This window comes from Mobula birostris, chromosome 21 (genome assembly GCF_030028105.1).
Source record: "Mobula birostris isolate sMobBir1 chromosome 21, sMobBir1.hap1, whole genome shotgun sequence".
Lineage (NCBI taxonomy): Eukaryota > Metazoa > Chordata > Chondrichthyes > Myliobatiformes > Myliobatidae > Mobula > Mobula birostris.
This window is the reverse complement of record NC_092390.1, coordinates 53,294,970-53,313,372: the sequence shown is the minus strand read 5'-3', so window position 1 is coordinate 53,313,372 and position 18,403 is coordinate 53,294,970. Positions and strand designations below refer to the sequence as shown.

Below are 18,403 nucleotides of genomic sequence, written 5' to 3'. Positions count from 1 at the left end.
GAAACGCAGGGCATGCTTTTTTGTTTGGAGTGTATTTAGCTGAAGCCAAGCTCATTTTGAAAGGAGAATTGCTGAGAGACTAATTTCTTTTATTATACAAAATAACATGCTTCTATGTCATATAAAGTAGTAAAATATTTATCTGATGCAAAGATTGATTTATTTATTGAGATACAGTGTGGAATAGGCCCTTCCGACCCTTTAAGCCACGTTGACCAGCAAACCCCGATTTAACCTGAGCCTAATCACGGGACAGTTTACAGCAGCCAGTTACCCTACCAACCAGTATATCTTTAGACTGTGGGAGCAAACTGGAGCAGCCGGATGAAACCCACACAATCATAGGGAGAACGTATAAATTCTGTTGGGTTGCTGGTGCTGCAAAGCATTGTGTCGATCACTACGCTACCGTGCCGCTGTGTTATGGCAAATAATTGAATTGAATGATCTTTATTGTCATTATACATAGGTACAATGAAACTCTGTTTAGCTTCCTCTCAGGCAATGGATAATGGATCCAGAAGCACGTGTGTGTATGTATACATGTATACATATAGGTGTGTATATGTGTATACAGTGTGTAGTATATAATATGGGAGATCAACTACTTTAATCTTACAAAATTAGAATGGTATTTTTTCCTCAGTTGCTGAGTGATGATATCCTAGAAGAGGCTAAAATTTGATTTCAAGAGTCGGGTTTCTTTACTCAACCCTAATCAGCCTGGAGAAATTGTTAGCGAGACACTATACTGAATAGTTGCTGTCCTCTGGTAGCGCGACTCCCACCTCAATGTTTGGTCAGGCGCTCCAGGGTCACAACTTGCTGATGGAGTCACAGATACTGTATGTTTTTGCGAGTTGGGTTGGTGGGGAGCTAGCAACCCTTTTTTGCCTTCTGACTTTGAAATTCCGTACTGCCCACTCCGTGAATCTGGGAGCTTCTGACTCGTGAAAAGCTGCTCACAACGGAGCTCCAAAGGGCACTAGTGCAGCTCGTTGTGCTGCTGCCTCACAGTTCCAGAGACCCGTGCTCAGTCCTGATTTCGGGAGCTGTGTGTGTGGTGTGTGCACGTACTCCCATCATGAAGGTTTTCTCAGGGTGCTCTGCCTTCCAAGACATGCAGGCTGGCACGTTAGTATAATCTGGGTGAAGAAAAGACTGTGGGAAGAATAAATTAAGGGGAAAATTAGTGGAGTTATGTGGTTGTTCTGTGAGCTGCATAGGCTTGATGGGAAGAACTAAATTCCTGTGTCATATGGTTCTGTGGAAAGTCTTTATTAACCATCTATATAAATCAATAAAGTCCTTCAAACAGGTGCTGAAAATAATCAAAAAGGCTAGTGGAATATTTATAAAATTACAGTACAAGGGTGGTGGGGTCAAGGATCTGGGTAAAAGTTGTAATGTGGCACAGTAGCATTGTGGTTAGTATACTACCAGTGACCCAGATTCAGTTCCACCGCTGTCTGCTGGGCGTTTGTACATTCTCACTCTGACCACGTGAGTTTCCTCCCACATTCCAAAGATGCTCAGTTACAATTAATGATTTGTGGGTGTTCTATATTGGCACTAGAAGTGTGGTGACACTTGTGGGCTGCCCAGACCAATGTTCTCTGATATGGTTTGTTACAAACATCCCATTTCACTGTATGCTTTGATATTTGATGTACATGTGACAAATAAATCTTTAATCTTTGGATATTCTTGAGTCCTGAAGAAGGTTCTTGTGTCAAAATGGTGACTGTTTATTAATTTCCATAGACGCTGTCTGACCTGCTGAGTTCTTCCCGAATTTTGTGTGTTGCTTTGAATCTTAAGTATTTAATGCAGCTGCACAGAGCTTTGAGAAGACTACATCTAGAATCCACTGTATCTTAGGAAGAACAGTCTTGGGAAGAATACAGCAACACCTGATTGAAATTGCATCTGGACACCATGTCTTAAATCCTGAATAAAACATCTGAGAATATTATTGGTTAAAAGGGTGAATTGCTCAGCTTTCAAGTTATTAAGAGTAGACAGAGAATAGCTGTTTCTGAAGGGCGGAGAGTCGCAATTAGAGCTGAATCTTGAGAGAAGAGGGATCATTTCTGCAAAGAAGCTACTAATTCAATGATGATGCGTCTGCTGTTAGTTTTACATTAGATCGGTAAATGTTTATTCACAAAAGAAACTAAGTATATAGGGGAGAAAAGTAGATACCGCAAAGTTGGGTTGCTAATCAGCCATGATCATGGTGAGTGGAAGGTTAGGTTCAAGGGACCAACAGGAAATTCTGCAGATGCTGGAAATCCAGAGCAACATACAGAATGCTGGGGGTTCTCAGAAGGACAGGCAGCATCCATGGAAATGAATAAACAGTTGGCTTCAGTCTGAGACCCCTCATCAAATCCCTTTATTTAATGACCGTTCATCATTAAATAATTTGCTTCTACTTCGATGTTTCCTGTACTCCGTGTCTGACAATATCTCCGTAACAATAAAATTAAATAATTTTACGTGTATTTTATTATTAAGGGATGCAGTATTTTTGACTTGTGTGATGTTACTAAGCATGGAATGCATTGTTCAATCTATCTAAACTAAAATCCAGTGACTATCACACAAACTGCATCGCAATACCATCTTACAAAGTTAATAAAGAAATACAGTAAATTATTGTATAGCATGCCCAACCTGGAAAAAAATGCCTGAAAACTCACTTGATTACTTTTTTTTTTTTGCTTGCAGCTCAAAATGACCCCAACAGCCTGCGACACAAATACAATTTTATAGCAGATGTGGTGGATAAGATTGCTCCTGCTGTGGTTCACATTGAACTTTTTCGTAGGTATGCAAGACCCTTCTTGAGTCTTTCAGTTAATCTCTCTATAATTCACATGTTAATACTGTAGCACTCCTCAGACAAGTGAGCATTAGAAAAGAGGGTGGTATCACTTATTGAAAAGTCTCCTAAAGCTTCAAATAATGGCAGCCTTTTGTGGAAATTATAGGAAGAAAGAAATATGAAGATAATTTCCCAGGCCATGCTTACCATGGTGCTTTCATGTTTTTAAAAAAACTAAATATTAATAATGCCTAATGGAAAAGAGGGAGAAATCTGTTTTCTGGATAGAAAAGATTTAATTGGGCCATTTCTCTCTCAGATAAAAATCTTTTGTACAATTCTGTTAGCTCTGTTTGTTGTATGTTCACCTGTATTTAAATGTTTTAAAAACTTTGTGAGGTGTATAGGTTAGTCAGACTAGGAAGCTTAAAGCTTCTAGTAGGTGGGATGTCTGGCATGTTTCCAAATACTGTTGTTACTAATTGAACAATTTTGAAATATTGGTTACTTGTGACTATGCATTTGCATTAATAGGAATAATAAGAAAGGTAGAATTAAGGGACAATACAAGATGAAGGCAAATTATAACCAATCATAAAATTTTGAAATAAAATACCAAAAGCCAATGTTGGATACTTCACCACACTTTACATTATGAGTAGATTATTATGAATCTACTTTTATTCTCCCTGTTCTGGCTGCTTTTCAAGCTTATTAACTTCTCATTTTTTTGACTTCCCTTCCCCTGGATTTTGAATGAAATGGATGTTGTCATCTTAAACCAGGTCCAAGTCTGCTCCACCCAATGCCATTTGTTTGACAGACTCATAGAAAGCAAAATCTGACATAATTCACTCGCTGTACTCCCAGCCACGTCTTCACTGATGTTGTTAGCAGTACTATCACGTTCTTCTATTAAGGGAAATCTATGTCATCATCAGATCAGCTGAAATAAATAAAACTGCTTTTAATCTGAAGCTTTTACCTAGTGTTTTTAACATCTTTCCCATATAAGGAAGCCAATACAATACACATTTTTTTCAGAAGCAATCTTGCCAATGTCCTATAAAATGTTTGAAATATTCAGTTCCCCTCACAATAAATAAGTATTTGATTTCTTAACTACTAAAGAGGCCAACAAGTCTCATGGATCCTCCACTAGAACACCAAGATTGCTCTAAATCTCAGCCTTTGTAGATGTATTTTAAAAGTGATTTCCCCCCCCCCCCAATCAGGAAGGCCTAAAAGTCCTCTGCTTCTTTCTTGACAAAAGAACCAACTAAACCCCCGCCCCCACCAACCCACTCCATCTGGCAGAATTGGTCTTCATCCTGAACAACTTTTCCTTCGGGTCCTCCCGCTTTTTCCAGACCCGAAGGGTAGCCACGGGCACTCGCAAGGACCCAAGCTATGCCTGCCTTTTCTTTGGCTGTGTAGAACCGTCTGTGTTTGATGCCTTTCCCGGTTATACTCCCCCAGCTCTTCTGCTATTACATTGATAACTACATTGGTACTGTTTCATGAATCCATGCCGAGCCCCTCAATTTTGCCTCCAGCTTCCACCCTCCCCACAAATTCACTTGGGTCGTCTGACACCTTCCTCCCCTTGATCTGACTACTTCTGGAGACAAACTGTTAACCGGCATCTTTTATAAACCAACTGACTGCCATGGTTATTTTGACTATGCCTCTTCTCACCTATCTACTATAAAATTGCTATTCCTTTTTCTCAGTTTATTCGCCTCTGCTGCATCTATTCCCAGGATGTGGCATTCCATTCCAGGACATCAGAGCTGTCCTGCTCCTTTAAAGAATGGGGTTTCCCTCCCTCTACTATTGATGCTGCTCTCACCCGTGTTTAATGTAATTCCTCCTCGTAACTGAAGCCCTCTAGTCCAGGTAAAATCCTGGTGAAGCAGGATTGACAAATGTAGTCACTTATCTGACATTCATCATTTGTGGAGTATTTAAGGTCTTGGAGTTGTGAAGTGATTAAAAATTCAATGAGTTACACTACAGTGCAAAAGTGAGGCTGGGGTGCCTAAGACTTTTGTACAGTACTGGTTTTTGTCAACATAGAGCAAAGAACAAGTTTGTAACTCTGTCAGGAGCAAAGGATGTTGAGAATGGTGAGGGCAGAGCACAACAAGAGTGGCGTGGGACGGATGGCAAAGAAGGTGTGCCAGGGCAGTGGGTGGGTGAGGAGGGGGTGGGATGGGTGCAGACATACCTAGCTCTGAAATGACAGATAGGGTAATTTGATTCCAAATGATTGGTTTATTGACCATTACAGAATGTCCTGCTGATGCTTCCTGCTTCCCCTCTTCTCCCTTCCCCTTTTCTCAACCAAGGTTCCCCACTCCCTGCCCCTTCCCACCCCCACCAGTCCTCAGTAGAGACCTATATCAGAATCAGATTTATCATCACTAAAGTGTCATTTAAGTATTTTTTTTGTGGCAGCAGTACAGTGCAATGCATAAAGTTACTACAATACCAGACAAAAGCATTTGGCACCCTAACTATACAGTATGTATGTGCTTAAGACATTTGCACAGTACTGCATCTCATTGAATGGTTATCCTGCCACAAACCCAAGATCTTAAATACAACACAAATGATGGATTTGAGGCAAATGACTACACACTTGGAAATTCCCCCACATTTCTACCAGTGTGGCATAATTTTCAATATACCAAGCTTTATTATATAATTCAATTCAAATTTGATTGTCATTCAACTATACACGAATACAGTGAAAGGAGACAGTGTTACTCCTCCAGGGTCAAAGTACAAAACACAGTACTAACAGTCACACACGGAACAAAGCACACACAGCATGTTGACCTGAAACGTGAAGTAACAAGGTTAAAAATGCTTTAAAGTGGGGTCATTGGTTGTGGGCACATCTCAATAGATGAGCAAATGAGTGTAGTTATCCCTTTTTTGTTCAAGAGCTTGATGGTTGAGAGGTAATAACTGTTCTTGAACCTGGTGATGAGATTCCTTAAGACCATAAGATATAGGAGCAGAATTAGGCCATTTGGCCTATTGAGTCTGCTCCACCATTTCATGTCTGATCCATTTTTCCTCTAAGCCCCCACCCCTGGCCTTCTCCCGGTAACTATGTCCAATCAAGAACCTGGCAATCTCTACTTAAGTACACCCAATAACCTGGCCTCCACGGCTGCCTGTGGTAACAAATTCCATAAATTCACCACCTTCTGGATAAAGAAGTTTCTCTGCATCTCTGTTTAAAATGGACACCCCTCTGTTCTGAGGTTTCAATGATCCCCCCCCCCACCATCCTTCCAATTTCCAGTGAGTACAGGCCCACAGCCATCAAGTGCTCTTCACATGACAAGCTGTTTAATCCTGAAATCATTTTCGTGAACCTCCTTTGAATCCTGTCCAGTTTCAGCACTTGTACCTTCTACCTGATGGCAGCAGCGAGAAACGAGCATAGCCTGGGTGGTTGTATATGTTGCAGATTTCTGGGGGTACACAAGATATAAAATATAAACAATATGCATTGAAGCCTTTATATTTCTTATTTATTTAGAGCAGTTTTTTCCAACCGTGAATTGTCTGTTGCAAGTGGTTCGGGGTTCATTGTCTCTGAAGATGGATTGATAGTGACAAATGCACATGTGGTCACCAACAAGCAGAGAGTAAAAGTGGAACTGAGGAATGGAGCGACATACAATGCCAAAATACAGGACATAGATGAGAAAGCAGATCTTGCTTTAATTAAAATTGATACTCCGGTAAGTTCTGTGCTCTGGTTACTGTATAGTGTGTGATAATAAATATTATTCCCTATCTTTCAGAAGTTACACTTTAACATAAGTTAGCGCAAGTGGTGGATGCGGGGTCTAGTTCAACATTTAAGAGAAATATGGATAGATGGAGAGCCGTTGACTGGGTGAAGATTGACTGGACTAGGCAGATTAATGGTTCAGAACAGACTGGATGGGCTGAAGGGCTGCATGTTCTATGACTCTAAGCTAAAGCTACCAATTTTTCTCAGCACTGAAGTACTTATTAAAGAAAAAAAATGAATAATTGAATCTTTAATTGTATTATTTAAGGCAAGGAACCAGACATCACATTATGTGTTACCTCTAATGGAACAGTCTTTTAGTCTGTCATCAACCGTTACTTTTTGCTCTCTTTCAAAGAGGCATTATTTTCAATCCCAATATTCCACGCTGCCTTGTATATTACTGATTGACCAGCTGCCACGTGGGAACTTGCTAAAAGCCTTGCTTGAATTAACTGTGTTGTGGTGTTTAAAAAGATGGCTAAGCAAACTTTGCTTGAAAACCTTTCTTTTTATGATCTTAAATTCAAGTTAATCAGACCTGAGCTTAAGAAATTTATGATAATTTTCCTTGATTAATTAGTATGCTTCCAAATAATGGTTTTACTGGCTGCCTTTCCAGTAATTATATGATTCCTGAGTATAGGCTGGCCCCAAATTACCATTAAACAACAATAATATATTAGCAGACCTCCAGTCCTTAAGAATTTTTCCAGAATGAAAATTGGGCAGAGCCTCCTTTCTTTGTTTCTTTCAACAACCTGGGAAACATTTAATCTGAGTCTGTTAATTATCTCCTCCCAGAGATGCTAAACCATTTAATATCTCTTCTCTCTAGGTTTATCCCACTCAACACTTTGTACACCACCTGTTCCAGTACAATATCTGTGTCATTCCCCTATTTTGTAAAGATAATTTAGTAAAAACAGTGCCAATGCCTTTTGCATCTACACTTGTATTGCATTTTAAATCCTTAATATAGCCTTATCTTCCTTTAGTTATTCACTTCTGCTTATGAATTGGAGCAAAATAAACCACCTCTGTGTATTTACAAAATATTTTTGTTTTTCTTGGTTTTACTAGTTGTGCTAACTTACTGGTTTTATGTGGTTTCAATAATCTTTTAATTCTCTGATTTTTTTTCTCTCATCATGTTTTGATACCAGCACTATATATAGTCTTGTAGGTGTCCTTTAGAATAATAATTAGTTTATGGCATAAACTTTGCTTGTTTGTCTTAAACTATTCTGTGTGCTCCTTGGCATTTGGGATTGCCATTCTGTTAATGGAAATACCTCTGCTCCGACACCTCCCTTCCCCTTTCATAAACATCTCGTAGTTGTCTGACATTGATTTATTCCACGTAGCTGTTTCCTGTTTACTTTTGCCAAGTTACACCACAGTCAAGTTAAAATATTCTTGCTGCATTTTGGAACATTTCTGGGCCTGGCCAACCTTCAAGACTGTTTTCCTAAACCATTCTTCCACTGATATTGCAGCCTAGATCTTGGTTTCATTAGTTAAATCATAAGCCCAGAATTTTCTAGTATTATAAGGTATGCTACATTTTGAGGGCATTGTAAAAATCCTGTGCTGTTTGTATTTTTTGTGAACTTACCTCATTTTGGATTACAGTAATGTTCGAGTGTTTTTGCACTTCTTGGCTATTGCTCATGTACATGTTTGCATATGACAACAAACAGCCTGGTTGTTCCTTTTAATTTAGATTTTTTTTTGTGCCTACAGGGCCAACCCTATACCTTACTGACCTTACTCAACGTAAGTTCCATGCTCAGGAGCCTGTGACCAAAGATGCTGAAGGGTTTATCTTGCCCTTTTTACACATTGTCTGTGACAACAATGACATCACATTGCCACGTATTTGTCTGCTTCTCCGCACTGACAATATCTTGCATTATGTTCTACCAACATTCTTTGTCAATTCTCTGTTTTCTAGTCTGCTTTATAAATTTCTCTTCTGTTTCTGAATCAACACTAGGTGTACTATCTCCCTGCCAAGTAATTCCGCTCCAAAACCACTCTCAAACCAGCTGATAATATTAGGGCTGACCAAGAGATTGGGACTAATCTGGATTTTATTTCCCTTTAGTCCTGTTTATTAATTCCTTTCTAAGCCCTGCATCTTCCTTTCTGTGGCCTACCAACCTTTCATCTTTATCTTTTCATGTTTCCAACTCAAACTAGTCCATTAGTTGTTGGAAATGTTGAAGAAACGGAAAGGTTGCAGAGAGACTTAGTCAGTTTAGGAGAGTGGGCAAAGAAATGGCAGATGAGATACAACGTTGACAAATGTACGGTTGTACATTTCGGAAGAAGAAATAATCGGGCAGATTATTATTTAGATGGGGAGAAAATTCAAAAATCTGAAGTGCAAAGGGACTTGGGGGTCCTCGTGCAGGATACCCTAAAGGTTAACCACCAAGTTGGATTGGCGGTAAGGAAAGCGAATGCTATGTTGGCATTCATTTCAAGAGGAATAGTGTATAAGAGTAAGGAGGTGTTGATGAGGCTCTATGGGGCATTAGTGAGACCTCATTTGGAATACTGTGTGCAGTTTTGGGCCCCCTAGAAAGGATATACTGATGTTGGAGAGAGTTCAGAGAAGATTTACGAGGATGATTCCTGGAATGTAGGGGCTAACATATGAGGAGCGTCTGTCGGCTCTTGGATTGTATTCATTAGAGTATAGAAGAATGAGAAGGGATCTCATAGAAATGTTTCGAATGTTGAAAGGGTTGGACAGAGTAGATGTGGAAAGGTTGTTTCCCTTGGTGGGTGAGTCCAGGACAAGAGGCCATAGTCTTAGAATTAGAGGGTACCCAGTTAAAACAGAGATGAGGAGAAATTTTTTTAGCCAGAGGGTCGTGGATTTGTGGAATTCGTTGCCACATACAGCTGTGGAGGCCCGATCATTGAGGGTGTTTAAGGAGGAGATTGACAGGTATCTAATTAGTCAGGGTATCAAGGGATATGGGGAAAAAGCCAGAAATTGGAACTAGATGGGTGAATAGTTTAGCTCCTGGGGGAGCTGTGGAGCAGACTCGATGGGCCGAATGGCCTAGTTCTGCTCCTTTGTCTTGTGATCTTGTGATTAGCAATATATTTAAAGTTATGTAGAGCAGTGACATAATTTAGTAGATACTTAGGACATGAATTGCTAGCTACTGTACATAAGTAATGAACCAAAATATCTGGTCTGGATGCAATTGTTAAATTATGCTCAAACCTTTCTTGAAATTTCACTGTAAAATAGGCAGAAAATGACAAATATGCAAAATAAAAGTGGAAAATATTGCATTAGCCAATGCAGTGCAGTTTGGAAACGTTTTGGGATAATGCTTCTGATTTGTGTTGCCAGTTTTATGAATGAGGTACTATTGGCTGCAGCTGAATATAGAAATGGAAGAAAAAATCAGATGAAGAATTATATAAGTGGTTTTGCATATAAATTGCATACTGAAGATCTACTGATACTTTGAATTGAAAATGAGTGGAAAATTGATCTCCAAGCCCTACCCTGCTCAAAATAACCCTTTATTTTGCATTTAGCCGTTTTTTCACTCAAGATAAACATTGGGCCATTAGCGACAGCTGTATAACAGGCTGAACCACTGTTAGGAAGGGAATCATTGGAAGCATGTTTTCTGGAAGTGCACATTCCCAAGTCATTACTGTAACAGCGAGAATGCTTTAATCTTTCATCAATCCAGAAACCATTATTGATACTATGCATCCTAGCAGATAGAAATGGGTGAATATATGAAAAGTTTGATTGGATGATTGATGCGGACTGGGGCGCTACGGTGAGAAATGGTATTGGCTAGCAACGCAGGGCTGAGATGAACTAAACGGAACCCTGGTTTGATGTTTGGTATTTCTGTGTTGTTTGCTTTTTGCAATTTGTTCTTTATTTTTAGCATGTTGGTGTTTTCTTGAACGGGTTGAATGGTATTTCTTTGTTTGGTGGCTGCCTGCAGGAGGAGGGATCTCAGTTGTATTCTGTATGCATACTTTGTACTCTGAATCTTTAATCTTTGAATGTATAATGGATAATTAAGAAATTATAGAAATTTTAAGTTTATGTCTGTGAGATGAAGTTTGCTCTGCCAAAGTGCTAAGATAAAATGTGATTCCAAGCTTTATCGCTTTGTGGTGTTGCTGGCAGTAGGTGCATGAACCAGCCTGGGCTCACTCATTGTTCAGCTGCTGGATAGCTGGACGCTTATCGCTGTGACAACCTTTGACTGATGTTGCGGGCACACCCTTAGACTTGCTGAGTGCCAAAGCTGTCAAGTTTATTTTTCAACTTGCCTCGCTGGCACTCGGAAGCATTCAAAGCATTTCGAATGAAACGGAGAGTGTGTCTTCTGCTCCAGAGCCTGCAGTAATGCCAGAACTTGTCCGGATATCTTTCTGTAAGTTCTGGTTGTTCACCTTTTGGCGTTAACTTGTGATCGTGTCAGGATTTATGGCCCTGTCATCGCTGGCTACAGCTAACCCTATACTTAATGACGTTTAACAGCAGAGTGATCTTGGGTTTCTCCACTTTCAAGCCAGAAAATCTGTCCGTGGAATCTGAACCCAATGAAACCTTGGACAAGTGCCACAGGGCCCACTCAAATAAATGGGAAATAACAGCTTCTTGGGGTGGGGGGGAAGGTCAGGAATATTTTAAGTTATATTTAATGCTTCCATTAGATTTTTTTTTGAATACAAATGTGTGTTTCTTTTACTTTAATGGGCTATTTGTAAAACTGACATTTTAGGCAGCTGCTGAGCCGGGCAGTGTACGGACAGCCGCCAGTGAATGCAGCCGGCTGTCTGTACTCCTCTGTAGTATGGGCCATGCCAAAGTGCAGAGAGCCAGACTTCCTGTGGAAAACTTTCTACAAACCTCCCTAAACCAAAGAACATGACAGGGGGCAGACAGTGATTGATTTCTGAGATAATGGTAGTTCTGCCTGCAAGATTGGGGGGAGGATTATTTCTTAAACATTTAAAGAATAAAGTTTTATGTGAAGTCTTTAAAAAAGGAATGCTTTTTAAATATTTAAAGAGTACTACAATCAAATACTTTTTAAAAATAAAGCATGGGTTAGCTTAAATTTAAAGTTATCCATTAGTCTTGCGAGACCATGGATCGGTGCCTGGAAAGTCTTCACTCTCCAGGGCGCAGGCCTGGGCAAGGTTGTATGGAAGACCAGCAGTTGCCCATGCTGCAAGTCTCCCATCTCCACACCACCGATGTTGTCCAAGGGAAGGGCATTAGGACCCATACAGCTTGGCACCAGTGTCGTCACAGAGCAATGTGTGATTAAGTGCCTTGCTCAAGGACACAACACGTTCCCTCGGCTGGGGCTCGAACTCACGACCTTCAGGTCGCTAGTCCAATGCCTTAACCACTTGGCCACGTGCCCACATGGGGTTAACTTACCCTTGCCTTTATTCCTTAGAGCCATCAGTTCTCCATTTACACAAAAGGACACATGGATGATGTGCCGGGTCTATCCTGCCTGGTGCAGGATTTATTATTTTAATATTTTAAAACATTGGGGACAAATCTTGTGGGCAGGTTTACTAGAGCTGTTGGGAGTGGTTTAAACTAATATGGCAGGGGGATGGGAACCACTATGATAGAGCTGAGGATGAGCCAGCTGGTTTACAAGTAGAGATGGATATAAGGAAGGACAAGCCAATGATTGGCTACAAATGCAAACAGAGCAAAGAGTTGTACCGTAGAGACAAAATTCAAAAGGGCAAAGAAAGCAGGACTGAAGCTGCTGTACTTAAATGCGCGTAGCATTCGGAATAAGGTGGACGACTCATGGTGCAATTAGAGATTGGTTGGTTTGATGTTGTGGACATCACTGAGTTGTGGCTGAAAGAAGGCCAGAGTTGGGGGCTTAATATCAAAGGGTATACTTTGTATCGGAAGGGCAGATGGGAAGGCATAAGCAGTGGTGTAGGTCTGTTGGTAAGAGATTGAATTATATTTTTAGAAAGGGGTGACATGGGGTCAGGGAATGTTGGATCTCTGTGGGGGGAGGTAAGAAATTGCAGGGATTTAAAAAAAAGACATTATGTGAATCATATAGGCCTCCAAATAGTAGCCAAGATGTGGGGTTGAGATTGCAGAAGGAGCTGGAAAAGGCTTGTAATAAGGGTGATGACACAATTGTAATGGGGGACTTCAGTACGCAAGGGGATTGGGAATATCGGGTTGGTGTCAGATTGCAAAAGAGGGAATTTGTTGAATGCCTGCAAGATGGCTTTTTAAAGCAGCTTGAACTTGAGCCAACTCGGGGAAAGGCTATCCTAGATTGGATGTTGTGTAATAACCCAGATTGTATTGGGGAGCTTAATGTAAAGGAACCCTTGGGAGGCAGTGATCATAATATGATTGAATTCATACCGCAGTTTGGGAGGGAGAAGCTTAAGTCACATTCATCAGTATTGCAATGGAATAAAGAGTATTGCAGAGGCATGAGAGAGGAGCTTGCCCAGGTGGATTGGAGGAGGATACTGGTGGGGATGATAGCAGAGCAGAGATGACTGAAATTTCTGGGAATAGTTAAAGAGGCACAGGATGGGTATGTCCCACAGACAAAAAAGTAGGCAACTGTGGCTGACAAAGGAAGTTAAGGACTGCATAAAAGCCAATGAAAGGGCATATAAGGTAGCAAAAGTGAGTAGGAAGTTGGATGATTGGGAAGCTTTTAAAATCCAACAAAAGGCAACTTAGAAAAAAAACTATAAGGGAAAAGATGAAATGTGAGGGCAGATTAGCCAATAATATAAAGCAGGATACCAAAAAAGTTTTTCATTTATATAAAGAGTAAAAATGAAGTGAGAATTGATATTGGACCACTGGAAAATGAAGCTGGTGAGGTAGTAATGGGGACAAAGAAATGGCAGATGAACTTAATGGTACTTTACATCTGTTTTCACTGTGTAAGAACACTAGCAGTGTGCCAGAGGTCTGAGTGTCAGGGAGCAGGAGTGAGCGCCATTGCTATTACAAGGAAAAAAGTGCTAGGCAAGCTGAAAGATCTTAAGGTGGATAAGTCACCTAGCCCAGATGGACTACATCCCAGAGTCCTGAGAGAGATAATAGATGCATTGGTCATGGTCTTTCAAGAATTGCTTGATTCTGGCATGGTCCCGGTGGAATGGAAAATTGCAAATGTCACTCCACTCTTCAAGAAGGGAGGAAGGTAAAAGGCAGGAAACTATAGTCTATTATTAAGGATAAGGTTTGGAGGTACTTGGAGACTGATGATAAAATAAGTCAAAGTCAGCATGGTTTTTCTGAAGGGAAATCTTGCCTGACAAATCTATTAGAGTTCTTTGATGAAGTAACAAGCAGGGTGGACAAAGGAGAGGCAGTGGATGTCACTTACTTGGATTTTCAGAAGTCATTTGATAAGGTGCCACACGTGAGGCTGCTTAACAAGATAAAATCCTGTGGCATTACAGGAAAGATACTGGCATGAATAGCAGAATGGCTGACAGACAGGAGGCAGCAAGTGGGAATAAGAGGGGCCTTTTCTGGTTGACTGCCGATGAATAGTGGTGTTCCTCGGGTCAGTTTTGGGACCGCTACTTTTCACATTGTTTGTCAATGATTTGAGTAATGGAGTTGATGGCTTTGTGGCAAAGTTTGCGGATGATACGAAGACAGCTGGAGAGGTGGGTAGTGCTGAGGAAGCAATGCATATAGCAGGACTTAGACAAATTGGAAGAATGGACAAAAAGTGGCAGATGGAATACAGTGTTGGGAAATGTATGATAATGCATTTTCGTAAAGAAACAATAGTGCAGACCATATTCAAAATGGAGAGAAAATTCGAATATCAGAGGTGCAAAGGGACAAGAATCCCAGGTGGTTAATTCACAGGTTGAGTCTGTGGTAAAGAAAGCAAATACAATGTTGGCATGTATTTCAAGGGAGAATAGAATATAAAAACAAGGAGATAATGCTGAGGCTTTATAAGACACTAGAGAGGCTGCACTTGGAGTCTTGCCAACAGTTTTGGGCCCCTTATCTCAGAAAGGATGTGTTGTCATTGGTGAGAGACACAGAGGAGGTTCATGAGGATGATTCTGGGAATGAAGGGGTTAACATATAAGGAGTGTTTGGTGGCTTTGGGCCTGTATTCATTGGAATTTAGAAGAATTCAGGGGGATCTCATTGAAACCTACCGAATGTTTAAAGGACAAGATAGGGTGGATGTGGAGAGGATGTTTCCTATGGTGGGGGTATCCAGAACTAGAGGGCACAACCTTTTAGAACAGAAGTAAGGACGAATGTTTTAGCCAGAGAGTAGTAAATCTGTGGAATGCTCCGCCACAGGTTGCAGTGTAGGTGGGTATATTTGATAGTTTCCTGATCTGTCAGGGTATCAAAGGATATGGCGAGAACTCAGGTGTATGGGATTGAGTGGGATCCGGGATCAGCCATGGTGGAATGGCAAAGCAAATTTAATGGCCTCATTCTGCTCCTATGTCTTGTGGTCTTATTGAGATGCAGCATAGAATAAGCCCTTTGAGCCACTCCGCCCAGCATTCCCCAATTTAATCCTAGCCTAATTATGGGACAATTTACAATGACCAATTAACCTACCAACTGGAACGTCTTTGGACTGTGGGAGGAAACGGGAGCACCAGGAGGAAACCCACATGGTCTTGGGGAGAACGTACAATCTCCTTATAAGCAGCAGTGGGAATTGAACCCTGGTCGCTGGTACAGTAAAACGTTGTGCTAACCACTAGGCTATCGTGCAGCCCCAATGATCAGATTCACCATCATCTATGGTGTGGAGCTCCAGCAGGTTCATGCTCACTGGGGGGGAAAGCCCAGCAACCTTGGACCAATATAGATTGTCTTGCTGGTGAACTACTGCACTTTAAAGGTTTACCCAATTATTTATTCTGTCACACACTTCAATGCATTTTGCGTGGAATTATTTTAAATGCCAGATTAAGCTGTTATAGAATGCAAAGGAATCACTGTGCCAGGGAAATGTAGTTTTATCTGAATTATATCATATAGATACACTAAACCCAAAGTCTGAAGATGCTGGAGTTCCAAAGCCATGAGCACAGAATGCTGGAGGAACTCAGCAAATCAAGCAGCATCTACGGAAGTGAATAAACGGTCGATGCTTCGGGCCGAGATGCTTCTTCAGGACTGGAAAGGAAAGGGGAATACACCAGAATAAAAAGGTGTTGGGGGGGAAGGGAAGGAGGAGAAGTAGAAGGTGATAGATGAAGCTGGGTGGGTGGGAAAGGTAAAGGACCAGAGATGAAGGAATCTGATAGGAGAGGAGGGTGGACCGTAGGAGGCCATCCAGGGGGGAGGTGATGGGCAGGGGAGAAGAAGTAAGAGGCCAGAGTGGAGAAGGGAAAATCGATATTCATGTCATCAGGTTGAAGTGCTACCCAGACGGAATATACGATGTTGCTCCTCCACCCTGAGGGTGGCCTCAATGTGGCACTAGAGGATTTAGTGGGCTGTCAAATCAGAACAGGAATCAGAATTAAATCGTTTGGCCACTGGGAAGTTCTGCTTTTGGCGGATGGAGCAGAAGTGCTTGACAATGCAGTCCCGCAATTTACCATGGGTGTGTCTCACCAGTGTAGAAGAGGCTACAATGGGAACACTGGACATAACAGATGACCCCCACAGATTCACAGGTGAAGTGTTGCCTCACCTGGAAGGATTGCTTGGGGCCCTGGATGGAGCAGAGGGAAGAGGTGAATGGGCAGGTGTAGCACTTTGGCCATTTTCAGGGATGAGTGCCGGAAGGGAGACTAGTGGGGAGCGATCTCTGCAGAAAGCAGAGAGTAAATACACTAGATAACTATCTTGTTCTTTGGAGGTAGTCAAGTTTTGACAGTACTCAGTATAAAAGTATTAACATAAAACAAACCTTGGGGGTGCTAGGGAGGGTGCAGATAATAGAAATTTATTAAACTATAGGAATAATATTTAGAAGAAATCAGACTGTTAATTGCCACTTGTATGATCTGGGCAGCTAGATGTACAAATTTGACTATCAGAGGGTCAATGATTTCTTTCATATTAAGGAACACTTAATTATGATTACTTCGATTTCACTTATTGATGAGTTGATGATTAGGTTGCCTATTACCCAATAGCCTGTTGGACAGGGTGTATGAATTGCCAATCATCATATTAAACATGAGTTAAAATTGGGTTTGTATTAGTCACTCTGCTCTTTTGCTCTGTTCATAGGGATGTTCCTACTTGATATGCTGGACTGAAATGAATTTATTGGATAGATATCCTATTAATATCCGGAGGGACTATTTTCTAAATACTCTGACTTTGTGCATAAGAACATAAGAAATAGGAGCAGGAGTTGGCCATCTGGCCTGTCGAGCCTGCTCTGCCATTCAATAAGATCATGGCTGATCTGACTATGGATACATCTCCACCTACCTGCCTTTTCCCCAAAATCCTTAACTCCCCTGCAATGCAAAAATCTATCCAACCTTGTCTTAAATATATCTACTGAGGTAGCCTTTACTGCTTCATCGGGCAGAGGATTCCACAGATTCACCACTCTTTGGGAAAAGCAGTTCCTCCCCATCTCCATCCTAAATTTACTTGCCCGAATCCTGAGGCTACGTCCCCTAGATCTAGTCTCACCTAACAGTGGAAACAACTTCCCTGTCTCTATCTTATCTATCCTTTTCATAATTTTACGTGTTTCTATCAGATCTCCTCTCATTTTTCTGAATTCTAGCAAGTATAGTCCCGGGCAACTCAATGTCTCCTCATAGTCTAATCTTCTTCAACTCTGGAATCAACCTGGTGAACTTCCTCTGCACCACCTCCAAAGCCAGTATATCCTTCTTCAAGTAAGGAGACCAGAACCGCGCACAGTACTCCAGGTGCAGCCTCACCAGTAACCTGTACAGTTGCAGCATAATATCCCTGATCTTATATCCCTTCCCTCTAGCAATGAAGGCCAACATTCCATTTGCCTTGCTAGTCTGCTGCACCTGCAAACCAACCTTTTGCGATTCATGCACAAGCACTCCCAAGTCCCTCTGCACAGCAGCATGCTGCAATCTTTTACCATTTAAATAATGATCTGCTGTTCCAGTTTTCCTTGCAAAGTGGATGACCTCACATTTACCAACATTGTACTCCATCTGCCAGACCCTTGCCCACTCACTTAACCTATCTATATCTCTCTGCAGACTCTCTGTATCCTCTGGACAATTTGCTTTTCCACTCAATTTAGTGCCATTAGTAAACTTGGATACACTACACTTGGTCCCCTTGATTTAAAAACAACTGAGCCTGTGTTGATTGTCAGCAGTATAAGAGAACAAAGTGATCCCTAAAACTGTAGGACACAATCCAACCTTTGAAGCAGTTTGCATATGAATCAGACTCAGGTTTGATAGCACTTAACATCTGTGTCAATAAACTTAAAGGGCTGGCCATGAAACTTGATGTTCTTCTGTTATTGAACATGCAGAAATCTATGTTGGTTCTTTGCTCAGATATCTTTTTTGTAGTAAAATTTAACTTTCTTAAATTATAGATCTTTTTCTGGCTTGTACTGAAATGTTGAGTGATCATTTCTGCTGAATGATGCAATGTATCAATGATGAACTTCTAACTTGTTTGTAACTTCATGTATATTCCGCTATCTGTAACCAAGTGGAGTGCAGTCATTATAACACCAGTCTAT

The 18,403-nt window shown here is 41.1% G+C and overlaps 1 protein-coding gene across 1 annotated transcript in view; it reads left to right on the top strand.

Annotated features, from left to right (window-relative positions):
• htra1b (HtrA serine peptidase 1b) overlaps positions 1-18,403 on the top strand; it is a 73,956-nt gene that overhangs the window by 13,914 nt on the left and 41,639 nt on the right. Inside the window, exons 2-3 of the mRNA XM_072239485.1 lie at positions 2,734-2,833; positions 6,390-6,594. Of these exons, the coding sequence (XP_072095586.1) occupies positions 2,734-2,833; positions 6,390-6,594 (305 nt within the window). The remainder of the gene's footprint in view (positions 1-2,733; positions 2,834-6,389; positions 6,595-18,403) is intronic.